Consider the following 13104-nt stretch of genomic DNA (forward strand, 5'->3'; position numbering starts at 1 on the left):
AATAAAAAAAAAAAAATAGGTACTGAATATAAGGCTTTTGAATGACTTAACAGAGCAGAAAAGTCACATATGTCCTAAATCAGGAGCAGGGGTGGGAGGGAGCCTATATTGAGAGCCACAGGGAGGGAAGGATGGTGCCACCTGGTGAGAGCTCAGCCCAAGTCTGCCCAAGGAAACTGCTGGAACTAGGGACAGCTTGGGGCTTCTTGCTGGTTCAAGATGCGTTCTGAGAATTAGAATAAAAAAGAGACTGGAAGCAGGTGCGAATATTTATTGCCCGTGGCCAGTAGGGGGCTTCCATTCCAGCCTCCTCCCTCAGAGTCAGGTCCTTTTCCAATCCAGGCAACTGTGTAGTAAGTGGACATACCGACCTCAGTTGGTTGAAGGTCTGTAGAAATGACAAAAAGACAGTTAGGATTTCTTGGTGGAAAGAATACAACCCAGAAATGATTCATGTCCAGGATGGAGGACCCAGCTCCAAAGGCTCAGGGATGCTGGTGAGATGGATGATGAGGAACAGGAGAAACTTACTTGGCCCATTCCACATTGAGAATGAGATGGTCATAGCCAAATCCTGACACGCCAGCAATGGCACGAGCAGCATCCTCCCGCCGGTGGAAGCTAATGAAGGCAAAGCCCTGGGGGAGGCATTAAACATGCATCAGCCTTCTCTCCACACCTCTATACCCCATTGTTTTATCATAACTCTTCAGCCAGAAAAATACCTGTCAACAGCCCTACCTTGGACTGGCCAGTGGTCTTGTCTTTGGCCAGGTAGATTCTGGAAATGGAACCAAATGGCCTAAACAGCTCCTGCAAGTCAGTCTCTCGAGTGTCTTCAGACAGGTTAGTGACTCGGATGGTGGCATTGTCATCCGCTGGGAGAAACAAGCACGTGGGGTGTGACTTGGAGAGGCGCGGCCCCACCCCAACCGTAATGCTAGATAATTACAAGGTACCTGCTAGTCCCATGGTATCACAGCCCACCCACAAGGGGAGGGGGGGGGAGGCAGGGGAGGGGAGGAGGGGAGTGTAGAGCAGAATCCAAGGCAGAAACCACAGTCTACAAATGATTTAACTTACTGCAGATTTATGATGCATAACCTTGGTTTGGCTATTGATGCAGCCCAGCAATATTGTATATTCTTCATCAACTGCCTGCCAGGTTCCATTCTTTCAAAACTTCCAATTTCTCTTCCAACCCCCAATACCCAATCTTGTGCTAATGCAAATGAAGATGCCTGGGGACCACCAATGGGACCTAAGACTATGTCTTTGCTGCTACAGGCCTCTCCCTTTCTCTTGCATTTGATCCCTACCTTGCCACTTGCTTTTTCATCTTCCTACAAATGTGCTCACGGAGTCCCTGCCTCCACTTCCCCTTCTCTTCTCCTCCTAAATTTTTCCTAAGAATAATTCTCTCATATCAAAGCACGATTAAATAATTTTCTTCAATGGCTCAATTCAAACTTCTGTCATTGAAGCCATGTTACAAACAGGTTAACACTCCATGATTGATCTTTTCTCATGTTGGAGTAACAGGCCTACACTGACCCAGCCCTCTCAAACCATGATCTCCTGTGAAACCCAGTTTCTTCAGGATGGCCCAGTGAGACGAGTTTCTCTCTCATATTTCACATGGTATATTTATTTTTGCAATTCATGAATTTAACTGTAGAATAACACTGTACTGGTGTGTTATTCCCCTGCATAAGCTGTAAGCTTCATGAGAGCAGGGACCCTGTCCAATACCAAGGCATGTACTTTCTCATAGGCTCTAAGCAAAGGACTCCCATTAACCATGTTGTCTTCCAACCCAACCTCAGCCCAGCCCAATCTTGCCCCCCCAGGGTCCCATCCATACCTCTCCTGTTGGGCTGCATAGACTCCCCTCTGCGACTCGCTCCATCTCGAAGACTTGGGGGTACATATTTCCCTGTCTTGCTCTGAGCTGCCTGCACAGGCTCCAGCTCTGTGGACATAAATACAGGCTGATAAGAGCCCAGGACTTGCCCTGAATCTCCCCCACCCTGCAACAGCCTCAGTAACACCCTCAGTCAGAAGTCTATGAAGGAGACTCCCATTTTGTTGAAGCTTCCCTTTCCCCCAACCATAGGTTCTCCAGTGCCAAACTTCTATGGCCCATTACCAGTGATTTTCACAAAATCACAGACATGCCCATACACCCACCAGCCCAGGTCCCACCTCCGAACCTCCAGGCATCTTTTCCTTCTCCCCAGTAGACAGCCCCAGCTGTTCAGCCAGTTCCTTTTGCATAGGTCCAAGGGTGTCTTTGTAGGGACAACGTGTTGTCCAGTGGTCACCCTTGCAGATTCGACATGACACAATCTTCTGACCCTTCAGCTTGTTCATTGGGTCCTCCTCTTCTTGGCAATTCAAATCCTAGGGACAGGAGTGGTGGGCTTGAAACGTGCCATGAGGGGAATGCTCCCACCCAGCCTTCAAAATCTCTTTCCCAGCTTCCATACCCATAAATTACCTCTTTGCTGGTAATAAATGTCATAGAAACATCATCACTGACTGTAGTGGTAGCCACATTTGGGCCAGGGGGATCAAACTGTGAGTTGCCAAATTTCTTCCAGTTCTGTGAATGGGAAAGGTCATTCACTGGGTTAGAAAAAGGGCTGGGAAGGCCTAGACAAATTGGCTGGATACCCAACATATGAGGGCTTTTTGTGAAACCTCCCTAAAGGAGTAGAAAACTGTCAAGAAGAATATATTTCTGGAACAAAAGTTTTCCCTACTATCTGACTTCCAGTCATGAGAACCTCCTGAGGCAGCCCATAGATGTTGGAATCCTTACAAAGTGTTAAGTCATTAGAATTGATAAGAGACAATAATTACCTAATTTAGCATGGTTCAGTATGATTGATCTGATCCTACAAGGAGATGTTATGGGTCAGAACTTGAAACAAGGTACTAAGTGGAATTGAGGAGATGATGTTTAAATCTAGTGTAGAATTGATTTAATCTTACAACAAATAATAGTTTCCCAGTGATATAATGATTGATGTATACTCAGTGAACAGCATATAAGCAAGAAGCTCTCAAGGCCGGAGACAGAAACCTCACTCTCGGAAGTGGATACAGTCATTCCATATTCTACCTCTGTGCTGGCTGGAGACATTGGGAGGGAGCTAGGGGCTGAAGCTCGAGACGTTGAAGGACACAATAAAGGACTAGATTTTAACTCCTGGCTATATTTGGGGTGATTATTACTTGCAACCAAAACTAAGGCTGCCTCCAGAAAACCTCCCCAAGAAACCTGCACCCAGAGAACCATCATATATTATACAAAAGAACACCACACAATTATATAATATTCAAATAGAACTAAAAACTTCCTTTCTGCCCCTGTCCCTCCCCTCCTGAGCAGAAAATCAAGTTTAATCCTTCCTCAACAAAACTGCCTTTTTAAGTGGAGGAAAGGTGAGGTGAGGAAAGCATTTTATTAAACTTAAAACCTTAAAAGGAACAAATAAGGAAGCATTCTCAGTCTGTAAAGTGAGAAGTAATTAGCAATAAGTTAAATGGCACTGAATTCAGTACCAATCTTGGAGCAATGAGTGTATACAATTACATCTACCATGGGCCTTCCTCATCTTCCAAGTCTACCTGCTTTTATATTCTCACAAACCTAAATATTTTAGCTTTGGATCCAGCCTATTCATAATTTTCATTTTTCCAGACTGAAAAATATTCCTATTCTGAATCCATTCTCATCTGTAGTCCTCCTTTTTATTCTCTCATTTCCCTTATTTAACTCCTTTTTTCAAACTTTTTCCAATTCCAAGAAAACTTCTTTTCCTAAATATATATCCAGCCCAGAAACAGTAATGTTGCAGGATTCTCACTATTCTTGGCTTAAGAGTATGTTAAATCATTAAGCCCAATTGTTCATATTTATGTAGACTTTTAGGGTTTTCAAAGAATAGTTCTCACAGTTCTGTGAATTAAGTGGAGCTTTATTATATCCATTTTAAAGATGAAAAACTAAAGTTCAAAAAAGTTAAATGACTTGTCTAAGAACATGCAACTGCTCTAAACATTGGGATCAGGATCAAAAGCCAGGTGTCTCCTAGCCGAGTCTAGTATTACTTCTACTGTATAATGCTCTATAAGGTAATGCAAGAGAATATTAAGAAGGGACTTGAAGAAAGATATGGAAACAAGATATATTGTCCAATCCCAAAATGGTCCTCACCTTTCTCCTTGCAACAGCCTTAGATGCCTTCCGAGTTTCAATCCTGAAGGTACGGACAATCTGTAAAACAGACAAGAAAAAAAAGAGAGATTGAGGAAGGATCCATTTAGTGGGTTAGTGAGTAAATGCCACAGAGGAATTGGGAGGGTCCACCATCCTACACAGCAGCCCTGAATTCTACCTCTCCTTTAGCCAAGATCATCAAATCAATACTTTCATTGCTACTAGAAATTGTGCGTCAATGAACTCTCCAATGACTTCAAACACCAATCCTGTTAACTAAGGCACATATGTCCACAGCAACCCTACATATACATATGTAGGCACGCATATTTTTTTTAATTTATATACATGTAGTTAGTTAGCCTCCCAAACGAGAAGCACCTTGAGAACAAGAATTCTATTCTAATTGTACTCATATCCTGTATGTTCAACCAATGGTGGGGTTTTTTTTTTTTACTGTTGTTTTTGTTTTTCTTTTTTCATTTATGGGCCCCCAAACCTGACTAATCCCAAGGACAGAAAAGGTAGGAAGGGATACAGAAACCCGCGTAGCCCACCTTGAACTTCTTGCCGTCTTCTTCTACCTTATATTCAGTGATGGTTTTAATATTTCCATTGATGACTTCCTTGGGGGCAGGGAGAGGAGCTGGGGAGCAAACAGTGGAGGTAAAGAACAGAAGGGATGGAGGAGACTTAGAGGGCAGCGCCTCCCTCCGGGGGACAGGCAGGCAAGCGGCGCCCACGTACATGCACACGCACACACACACAAGCGCCCGGACACGCTGGGCACTCACCACCCGGTAGTAGCTCCGGCTCATTGGTGGGCTCTCCTGTGCTCAATGGAATCCCCTTGAGAAGCTCGCTGGTGACACACTTGTCTGTGGAGAACGGGCAGAGAGCAGGGCTGGGGGAAGGCCGGAGAGGAGGGCCAGGCCGGGAGTGGGGGAGGGGCGGGGAATGGCCGGGGGGGGGGGGGGGGGGGGGGGGGGGGGGGGGGGGGGGGGGGGGGGGGGGGGGGGGGGGGGGGGGGGGGGGGGGGGGGGGGGCGGCTCTGGGTCAGCCGGACGGGACTCACCATCGTCTCCTTCTTCTTCCACCTGGTCGGCCCAACTGGGCTTCGAGCTGAGGGAGGAAAGAGCCTTTCAGGGAAGCCCAGGGTCCGGTGCCGCCAGATCCCTTCGCCCCCGGCCCGTCTGCCCAGCCGGCTCGGGACTGCAGGCCTCGGCTCCGGCCCAGACGCCGGGGACACCGCCAGCTTCCCGCTCCCGCGCCCGCGTCCGGCCTGAGAGTATACTCCGCCCGCCCGCTCCCACCTTCGGCGTCCGGGACACCGGCCCCATCCCGACCCGGGCCCCGTTTTCCTCACTCAAAGTCGCCGGTCGGCATCGTCCGGGATCTTCCACGCAGCCTGAGCCCGGGCCAAAGACCGGAAGAGGAAATGGATTCTAATATCCACTTCCGCCGCTTCGACTAGGAGGGCTTTCGTCACGGCGCCCCCTCGTGGAGGAGGCCAACTACTGCAGGAGAGAGCGCGCCTCTGAGGGAAGACTGCGCTTTCCCGGTTTCTCTCTCCCGACCTCTTGCGTCTCCAGACCTCCGCGCTCCCTTCCCCGACTTTGCCCCTCCTCAGTTCCGTCCTCTCTCCCCGTTCCTGCCCCCATGCTACCCTTCTTCCAGTTCTTTTCTCCCTGGAGTTCCCCCTCCCAAGGGAGAAAGATCAAAAGCTGAAAGCCAAGGAGGAGCCCCCCCCCTCCCTCCCCCACACTGGTTAGGAGCCCCTCCCCCCTTTCGGGAGAAACCCCTCCCCCCATGCGGGAGAAACCCCTCCCCCCTTTCGGGAGAAACCCCTCCCAAACTCCCGCTTTCCCCGGAGAGAGCAGGAACATTCCGAGGGAACGCCGTCTCCGCACTAGTAAGGGAAGGAGGCGGCGTCCGAGGGGAGGCGCCCGGTGGAGCGCGGAGTTGCGCGCCCGCCATTCTGGCGAGCAGTTTGCGGCTCCGCCCAGGGCTGCCCGACTGCGTATCCTCCGCTCTCTCGGATCTGAATCCCAGAGACCTTGTAAGAGGGAAGGGCCCCCACGCGCGAAAGTGTTCGCGGCGGCCCTTTTATCGTGGTGGCGAGGAACCGGAAGCAGGGGGGGCGCCCTCCGGTCGGGGAAGGGCTGGCGTTGGGATGCCATGGCATAGGGCTGTGCTGTACGAAGCGACGAGCAGGCCAGTTCCAATTCCGCTGCAGATGCTTGCCAGCTATTAGACCCCGACGAGGCCCTTCACTCTGGTCTGTCCTCATCGCCACTCCCCCACCCCCTCCCAAGAAGAAGCAAATCCCCCCGGTGCAGAAGCTGCGATCTTAGAGGCAGGAAAGGAGCATTTATTAAGTGCCTACTGTATGCCAGGGACTTCGATAAGTTGTTGCCTAATTCTCACCGCCTTGGGAGGAAGGCGCTCCTCTCCCTTACCATTGAGCAAACGGACAAACTGAGATCAAGCGACTTAGGCAGGGTCACACGACGAGCATGTGTCCGAGACGGGATTGGAAGTTAGAATTCCTTACCCCAAGTCCAGTATTCTACTCGCCACTTAATGCCTCTCCAAACCTACACAATAGACACTGAAACTATCATAGAATAAAAGATGCAAATACTTGTATTCAGAGATTAAGGGACTCGCTTAAACTCGTTATCCCACTAGTTCCATCATTTGTAATGACCTTAGTGACCATTGGCTAAATTCTAGGGTCTTATGCAGGAAAAAGCCCTAGTGAACAGCGGCAGTCCACGAACACCTGGGATTGATATGGTGCTAAACCCTATTTTTTTTTTTTAGCAGTTATTAGGTATCTAGTGTTACACAGCTGCCAAGCCTTTGGCTTTTCACTTCAGAAAAAAAAAAAAAAAACAGCTGTCATCCTTCAACTAAAATCCTGTTGCCTTTTCCATAGCAGATCTAACAAGGCTTCATCCCCAACTGAAAATATTTTAAGCAGTGGCAATATGCCTAGTCAGAAGTCCTGATACACCAGGGAGAAACTGGAGCAATTTCAGAAAGTTTGTTACATAAGAGTCAGGAAAGAATTATCATTTTAAAAAAAGTTTATTATAATATGTATAAAAATGGCAGAAATTGCAGTCATTAGAAGTTACATTTAATATATAATTAAAAATTTTAAAATCTAGACGATATAAAAGGCACTTTACAATATCACGGTTTAACAATTTGATCATTAACAATTCGATGTCAGCCAAGGAGGTTCATGGGTACAATGAAATACAAAAATTGGGCGCATTAAAAAGAGTACTCCATGATAGCTGTCCTTAGTTGATAGTTAAAAACAGTTCAATGTCAGCCAAGGAGGTAGATAGTTCATATATAGTTCATAAATACAATGGAATAAAAAGACTGGCACATTAGAAAGTGGTCCATGAGAGCTATTCTTCAGTTTCCGGATGCATCTGAAGAAGAAAAAAAAAAATTTAAGTTTCAATAGAAAACAGCATGGTATTATGATTGACAAATGTGACAGTTTAAAGGTTTTAGATGAAATAAACAATCCTATTAAATATTAAATACATGAAAAAGTTAAGACAGCAACAAGTCGTTAATAACTGAGAACCTTGGATTCTCCTTGATATAGTAGCTTCTAAGCCACAGCAGGGTGAGGGGCTAGAATTTTCCACCTTAGCTTAGTCTGACACCCAGTAAAGTCAAACAGTCATAGCTGCAATTTCTTATGACCGTTAGTCTGAGCTAAGGCTGAGCAATGAGCAGAGGAAAAAGGGACGGCTGAGCCACCACACAACAGGTACCACCCATCTCACACAGCAGAAAGTTTTCTAGACACTTACCTGTTTGACTCTCTCTCAGTCTGGCCAATATAGAGTTTTTGATCTCCAGGCCTATGGCTTTAGCAAGGGGTGGAGGCACTGCGTTACCCACCTGCATGGGGAAGGGGGAACAGAATGATTTGGTGCAATAGGATCCCATGCCTGGAAAGATACCTAGCAGCATCTTAGCTTTCAGCCCACTATAGGGGACAGCAACAAATCTGACCAGGTGTCAAGAGTGAATCAGGATTCCATTTTACCCCAAGGTAGAGTTCTCACATCATTTTCCAGTCAGCTTTTGAGTGGGTTTTGTTCTTAAAGGCCCCAAGGCTACCTCAAGCCTTCTGGTAGAAGGGCCAAATGCAATTTATCAAGTATTCACCTGGCAAGAAGACACTTTATTATTAAAATGTTGGTTGGAATCAGCAAAGCCTGATGTTCCTAAGGAAGAATAACCTGAGCCTCATAGGTTCCGTATCCACTTAATAGCCATAGGAAATTAATACTGACCTGTCTGTGTTTATCTAAAGTCTGGCCAAAAAATCTGTAGGTATCTGGGAATCCTTGGGACCGAGCACACTCCCGCACGCTCACTACTCGGTGCTGTTCTGGGTGAAGTACTCGACCCTGTGGACACAGGAATCCAAAGCCATCAGCCCCCAACTTTTCCTTTCATTAGAAAGGATGAATTTGCACTACCCTTAAAGGACAATAGAGAGGACTCCTCACAACTCCTTCCAGGAACACAATGGTCAACACCAGGATCACTGCTTAACTGCAACAAAGCTTTTAGAGAAGACATCCTGGGATAAGTAGGGATATCCACAGGGACATAGCTCAAATCCTATCCTTCTGTCTTTATGCAAATTACAGTGATCTATTTTGGTTATTTCCCCCCCACACTTTTTATTTTAATTTTACTCCCTTGAAGGGCATCAAAACTAATCTGACTTTCCTCTTAAGTTCAGAGGATATGCCTGCGGCCCAGGCTTACAGGTAATAGACTTCAGAGGTGAGGGAATATGATCCTGGATCTTCAGAGCATCATTCTATTGATGTAAATAAAGCCAGGCTGAGGCCAGTCAGGTCATCCTCTAAAGCTACAGGGCTATGTGCAAGTGATGGGTGAGCCTCAGTTTATAGCTCAGTTGCTAAAGAGATTTTTTTTCTTAAGTTTCCATGAAAATGGGAAGATGATTGAATTCTACTTCTCCCTGAAGTGTCCTTACCTGCTTGCCCATGGGTTCAGGATCAGTAACCGTAGTGCTGAAGAAGCCATCCCATTCTAACCTTCCGTAGAGCCCAGCCCAGTGGTTGTTCCTGTTTCCAGTGTGGGGCAGAGACCATGGAATCAAGGTGTTGAACTGTCTATCTGAAGGATTACATGGTTTACCTGGATAGAAGGATCAGATTGAAATGAAGAAATTAGCTGACATTTAACTGAAGGCAATGAAAGGAAAATATCCTGCCTCCTTGCTATTGTGTGTAGACAAGGTACACACCTTTGCATAGGCTATCCCCATTCTGGATTATACTCCCTCCTTCCATTACTCATTTTAAATGTTGCCTCCCATTGAAGTCCTATCTTGATGCCTCAGTGGCTGGGGCCAAAGCAAGAGAGGGAGGGGGGCAGAGGGAGAGGGCCCAAAGCCTTCTCTAAGAGATGGGTGAGGAAATGTGAAGACAGCATATTTTTAAATCAGCAGGAGTCAGGAATTCAGGTTAGGGGAAAAATAGTCTTTATTCTCAGTGAAGAAGGATCAGAGGTGGAAGAGAATCGGCGATAGCAATGTGTGCAGCTGCGTCAAGAAGCTAGCTAGACCAGCAGCCACACGACCAGCAGCTAGGAATATCGAACCCAGGCCCAATCTCTCCCAGCTTCTCTTCCTGTCTCTCTGCTTTCACCCACCAAAATCATCATTTCCTGTACAATGAATCAGGACTTGCATGAAGAATGGGCAGGGGCCATTCTTTATCCAATCATGTATATTAATAGAGTATAGCCCAATTACTATTTAGCCTCACGTACTTGGGATGTCAGTGCATCAACTCAAACCTCAGCCCATTATATTAAAAAAGAAAAGTAAAATATAACCAGGTAGCTTATACTTTGGGGATTTATGGACTAGATTTCTTTCTAAATGACCATGCCTTAAATACAAATTACTGGCCTGTCAGCCTGGGACCTCTTGTTGGTCAATCTAAGCCCTTTTGGGGGGCTCTGGTTCAGAGTGATTATAAATAGCAATTTTCTGTTTCAGCCAAAAAAAAAAAAAAAACCCAAGGGTCTTACCCTCCCAGATTGATTTTTTTTAAGGGAAGGGAGAAATGAGAAATGTAAACTTTGTTTAAAAAAAAAATTTAAACAAAGCCATTGTCTCATTGTCTAGCCATAATCAGATTGTGTTTTTGCCTCAGTCTGAGAAATGGGAAATTAAGAGTTTAAAAAAAAGCCAAGGTCTCCCATTGCATCTAGCACCATCTCTAGTTGTCCTGATCTGTATCTTGCCACTGACCCAGATGGCTCTCACTTAAACCCAATTTCCATGGAAATAGACTGTTGCCATGGTCGTCTTCGATAACCAAGAAAAAAAGGTCCAAAAATGATAGTTAAATTTACTGAATGGGATGTGAAAGTTAATATAGCAAGAAACTCCATTGCAAGACTATACTGTGTTGCCTTTCCTCAGGCATGTTAGAGCTACACAGCAAAAATAAGAAATTGAGCATGAATTGTTGAGACAGTATTACTAGAACATGTATATACACACACAACCCTACCTTTTGCACAAGCACAGACCCCTCTGAAAGCTCCAGTGCTGCTGAGTCCATTCTTCTTATCATTATACTTATAACGGAGTTTTTTAGTCACACTTCCATCTGAGATGTGTACCTGGATGTTAGGAAGGTCTCGCCAGTCTGACCCTGGCACCAGGGGAATCAGTTTTATTCGAGCCATCACCAAAGCGTTCATAGTCTGTAACCGAAGTCAAAGTTAGCTTTTTAATTCCTCCTAAACCCTTCTAGCCAGCAGGTAGGATTCTTCTTAACTTTATTGGCCACAATGCTAAAAAGTGTTTTAAAACAAATCTTTACTGAACAGAACCAGAACACTGTGCACAGTAACAGCAACATTGTGTTGTTATCAACTTTTAGAATTATTGCTAAGAGCAAAATCTATTAAAGCTTCATGATGAGAAATGGCAGTCATATCCAAAGATGGAACTATGAGTCTGAATGCAGATTGACACATACTATTTTCACTTTGTTTCCCCCTACCCTTTTGGTTTTTCCCTTTTGTTCCGATTCTTCTTTTACAATCTACATATATAATTAAACATTTCTACATTTCATAATCTATATTAGAATGCTTCTTAATAAGCAAAGAAAAGGGAAAAATGAAAATCAAAATTTCAAAAATGTCAAAATCTAATTATATTAAAAAAGACCTTGCTTCCCAGAATTTTCACATTTGTGTCATGGATCTCTTTGGCAGTCAGTCATTCTGGTGACCCTGATAAACTTCCCTAAAAGGACTTTAATTCTATGGATTTTATTTTTTGCCTCTAAAGAACACTATTGAAATAAAAATAATTTTTCTCTTCATCTAGGTTCATGTACATCTTGAAATCTATCCATGGACCCAGATTAAAAATCCTTGTTTCAGGGATTATCTTTGTAAGAATGGTTTATATCAGAGGATTGTTAAAGTCTCCTCCCATTATGATTATACAATTAGGTGGCCTCCTAATCAAGTCAATTCCCATGATTACACACTACCTTACAGATGTGGTCTTTAAGGACTTGCTGATGTCGTGGGCCCCTAATTTGTCTCTGGAACCAAGTTTTGGGCTCCCCCTCGTAAGAAATCTCTTCTAATGAAGCACCATTCTTGATTGTTGGAAGGTCTGACAATGAGTCATAGACAGTAATTGTTCGAAATGGCGCAGAAGTCAGCCTGAAACAAAGGCATTGATTACAGACTTGATTCTACTTTATATTGTAGATTCCTTGAGGATAGGGACTCTTTGGATCCTTAATGCTTAGTATAGTGCCCTAGTCAGCATTTAATAAGTGTTGTTGTTACTACTTGGTACATAAATCAATAAACAACTCATTTATATAACCCCTACTATATGCCAAGGTACCGTTTATTTACAAATCTCATGTGATCTTTACTCACAATAATCCTGGGAGGTAGGCACTATTATTACCCTAATTTCATAAATAAGGAAACTAAGGCAAACAAAAGACTTACTCAGAATCACAGATAAGTATCTGAGGCTCAACTCCAGTCTTCTTGTCTCCAGATCTAGCATTTTATCTGCTGATACATCTAGCTGCTTTAAGTCACTTCACATGAATATAAACATGCGCCTAAACCAGTTTTGCCTTCTCTCACCAAAGCTTCAACTAAGAAGCCAAGACAACTAGGACGGAGAGATTTGGCAATATTTAACTCTAGAACAAGGGAAGTTGACTTCTGTGGCGCACATGGCTCTTCTTTTTCTACCCCAAACTACTTCTTTTTTGCTATCTATGACTTCTAATCTGCCCCATGTCCCACCTGTTGACCCTGAACAGGCTCTGCCTTTTAGCATTTGTCCCACTTGCTTTGGAAAATTGGTTCTTAGGGTGAAGAATTGTTGTTATTTGAGTCCTTTACCTCTTTACGTTGCTAACAAATCTCTTATTATCTATCACTGCACTGAGCAGACTGCTTCGGGTTGAGAAAACATGTAAAGGTTCTGGAAACATGGGGAGTTTCTCTCCTGGGGCTGCTGCCAAGATGAAGGCCCTTCTTCTTGTCTGAGCAATGCCATAATGACCAGCCTGGGCACAAAACACAAAGAAACATAACATTTCTACCAAGTTAACAAATGATATATTAAGGTATAAAGGTTACAAATTAATAGGGTACAGAAAGTTGACAGCCACAAGTTGTAGGTTTGTATAAGTACGGCAATTTTCTATTCAGGAAATTCCCCATTCTTATTAATTCACAAAGAACTATCCCATCACAAAAATAAGTTATTTCTGGACACTACAGCT

General features: G+C 44.7%; 2 protein-coding genes across 2 annotated transcripts in view; both read right to left on the minus strand.

Moving 5' to 3' along the window:
- Nucleotides 1–256: 256 nt before the first annotated feature.
- On the minus strand, nt 257–6311 carry EIF3G (eukaryotic translation initiation factor 3 subunit G). The gene is made up of 12 exons (XM_031947494.1): nt 6139–6311; nt 5595–5745; nt 5304–5350; nt 5023–5106; nt 4786–4874; nt 4226–4285; nt 2501–2605; nt 2214–2403; nt 1865–1972; nt 742–878; nt 532–638; nt 257–388 (listed from the first exon to the last, which is right to left on the minus strand). Exons 2-12 carry the CDS (start codon nt 5612–5614, stop codon nt 373–375), a joined length of 963 nt encoding a protein of 320 aa, XP_031803354.1. The 5' UTR covers nt 5615–5745; nt 6139–6311; the 3' UTR covers nt 257–372.
- Nucleotides 6312–7356: 1045 nt separating this feature from the next.
- Nucleotides 7357–13104, minus strand: part of LOC100920187 (DNA (cytosine-5)-methyltransferase 1) — a 44315-nt gene continuing 38567 nt past the window's right edge. The window contains exons 26-32 of the mRNA XM_031947491.1: nt 12719–12885; nt 11833–12010; nt 10834–11029; nt 9282–9445; nt 8563–8679; nt 8074–8164; nt 7357–7680 (exon numbers count right to left, since the gene is read on the minus strand). Coding sequence (XP_031803351.1) covers nt 7664–7680; nt 8074–8164; nt 8563–8679; nt 9282–9445; nt 10834–11029; nt 11833–12010; nt 12719–12885 — 930 coding nt within the window. The 3' untranslated portion in view covers nt 7357–7663. The remainder of the gene's footprint in view (nt 7681–8073; nt 8165–8562; nt 8680–9281; nt 9446–10833; nt 11030–11832; nt 12011–12718; nt 12886–13104) is intronic.

The sequence above is a fragment of the Sarcophilus harrisii genome, chromosome 1, assembly GCF_902635505.1.
Source record: "Sarcophilus harrisii chromosome 1, mSarHar1.11, whole genome shotgun sequence".
NCBI lineage: Eukaryota > Metazoa > Chordata > Mammalia > Dasyuromorphia > Dasyuridae > Sarcophilus > Sarcophilus harrisii.

Bases quoted from the DNA above. Each gene is read 5' to 3' on its own strand.
- EIF3G (XM_031947494.1), bottom strand. From the start codon at position 5,614: ATGCCGACCGGCGACTTTGA. The intron at 4,286-4,785 runs GTGGGCTACGCG...TCTGTTTTACAG, and splicing joins AAGACGGCAAGAAGTTCAAG to ATTGTCCGTACCTTCAGGAT. The intron at 879-1,864 runs GTATGGATGGGA...TGTTTCTCCCAG, and splicing joins TATGCAGCCCAACAGGAGAG to CGGATGACAATGCCACCATC.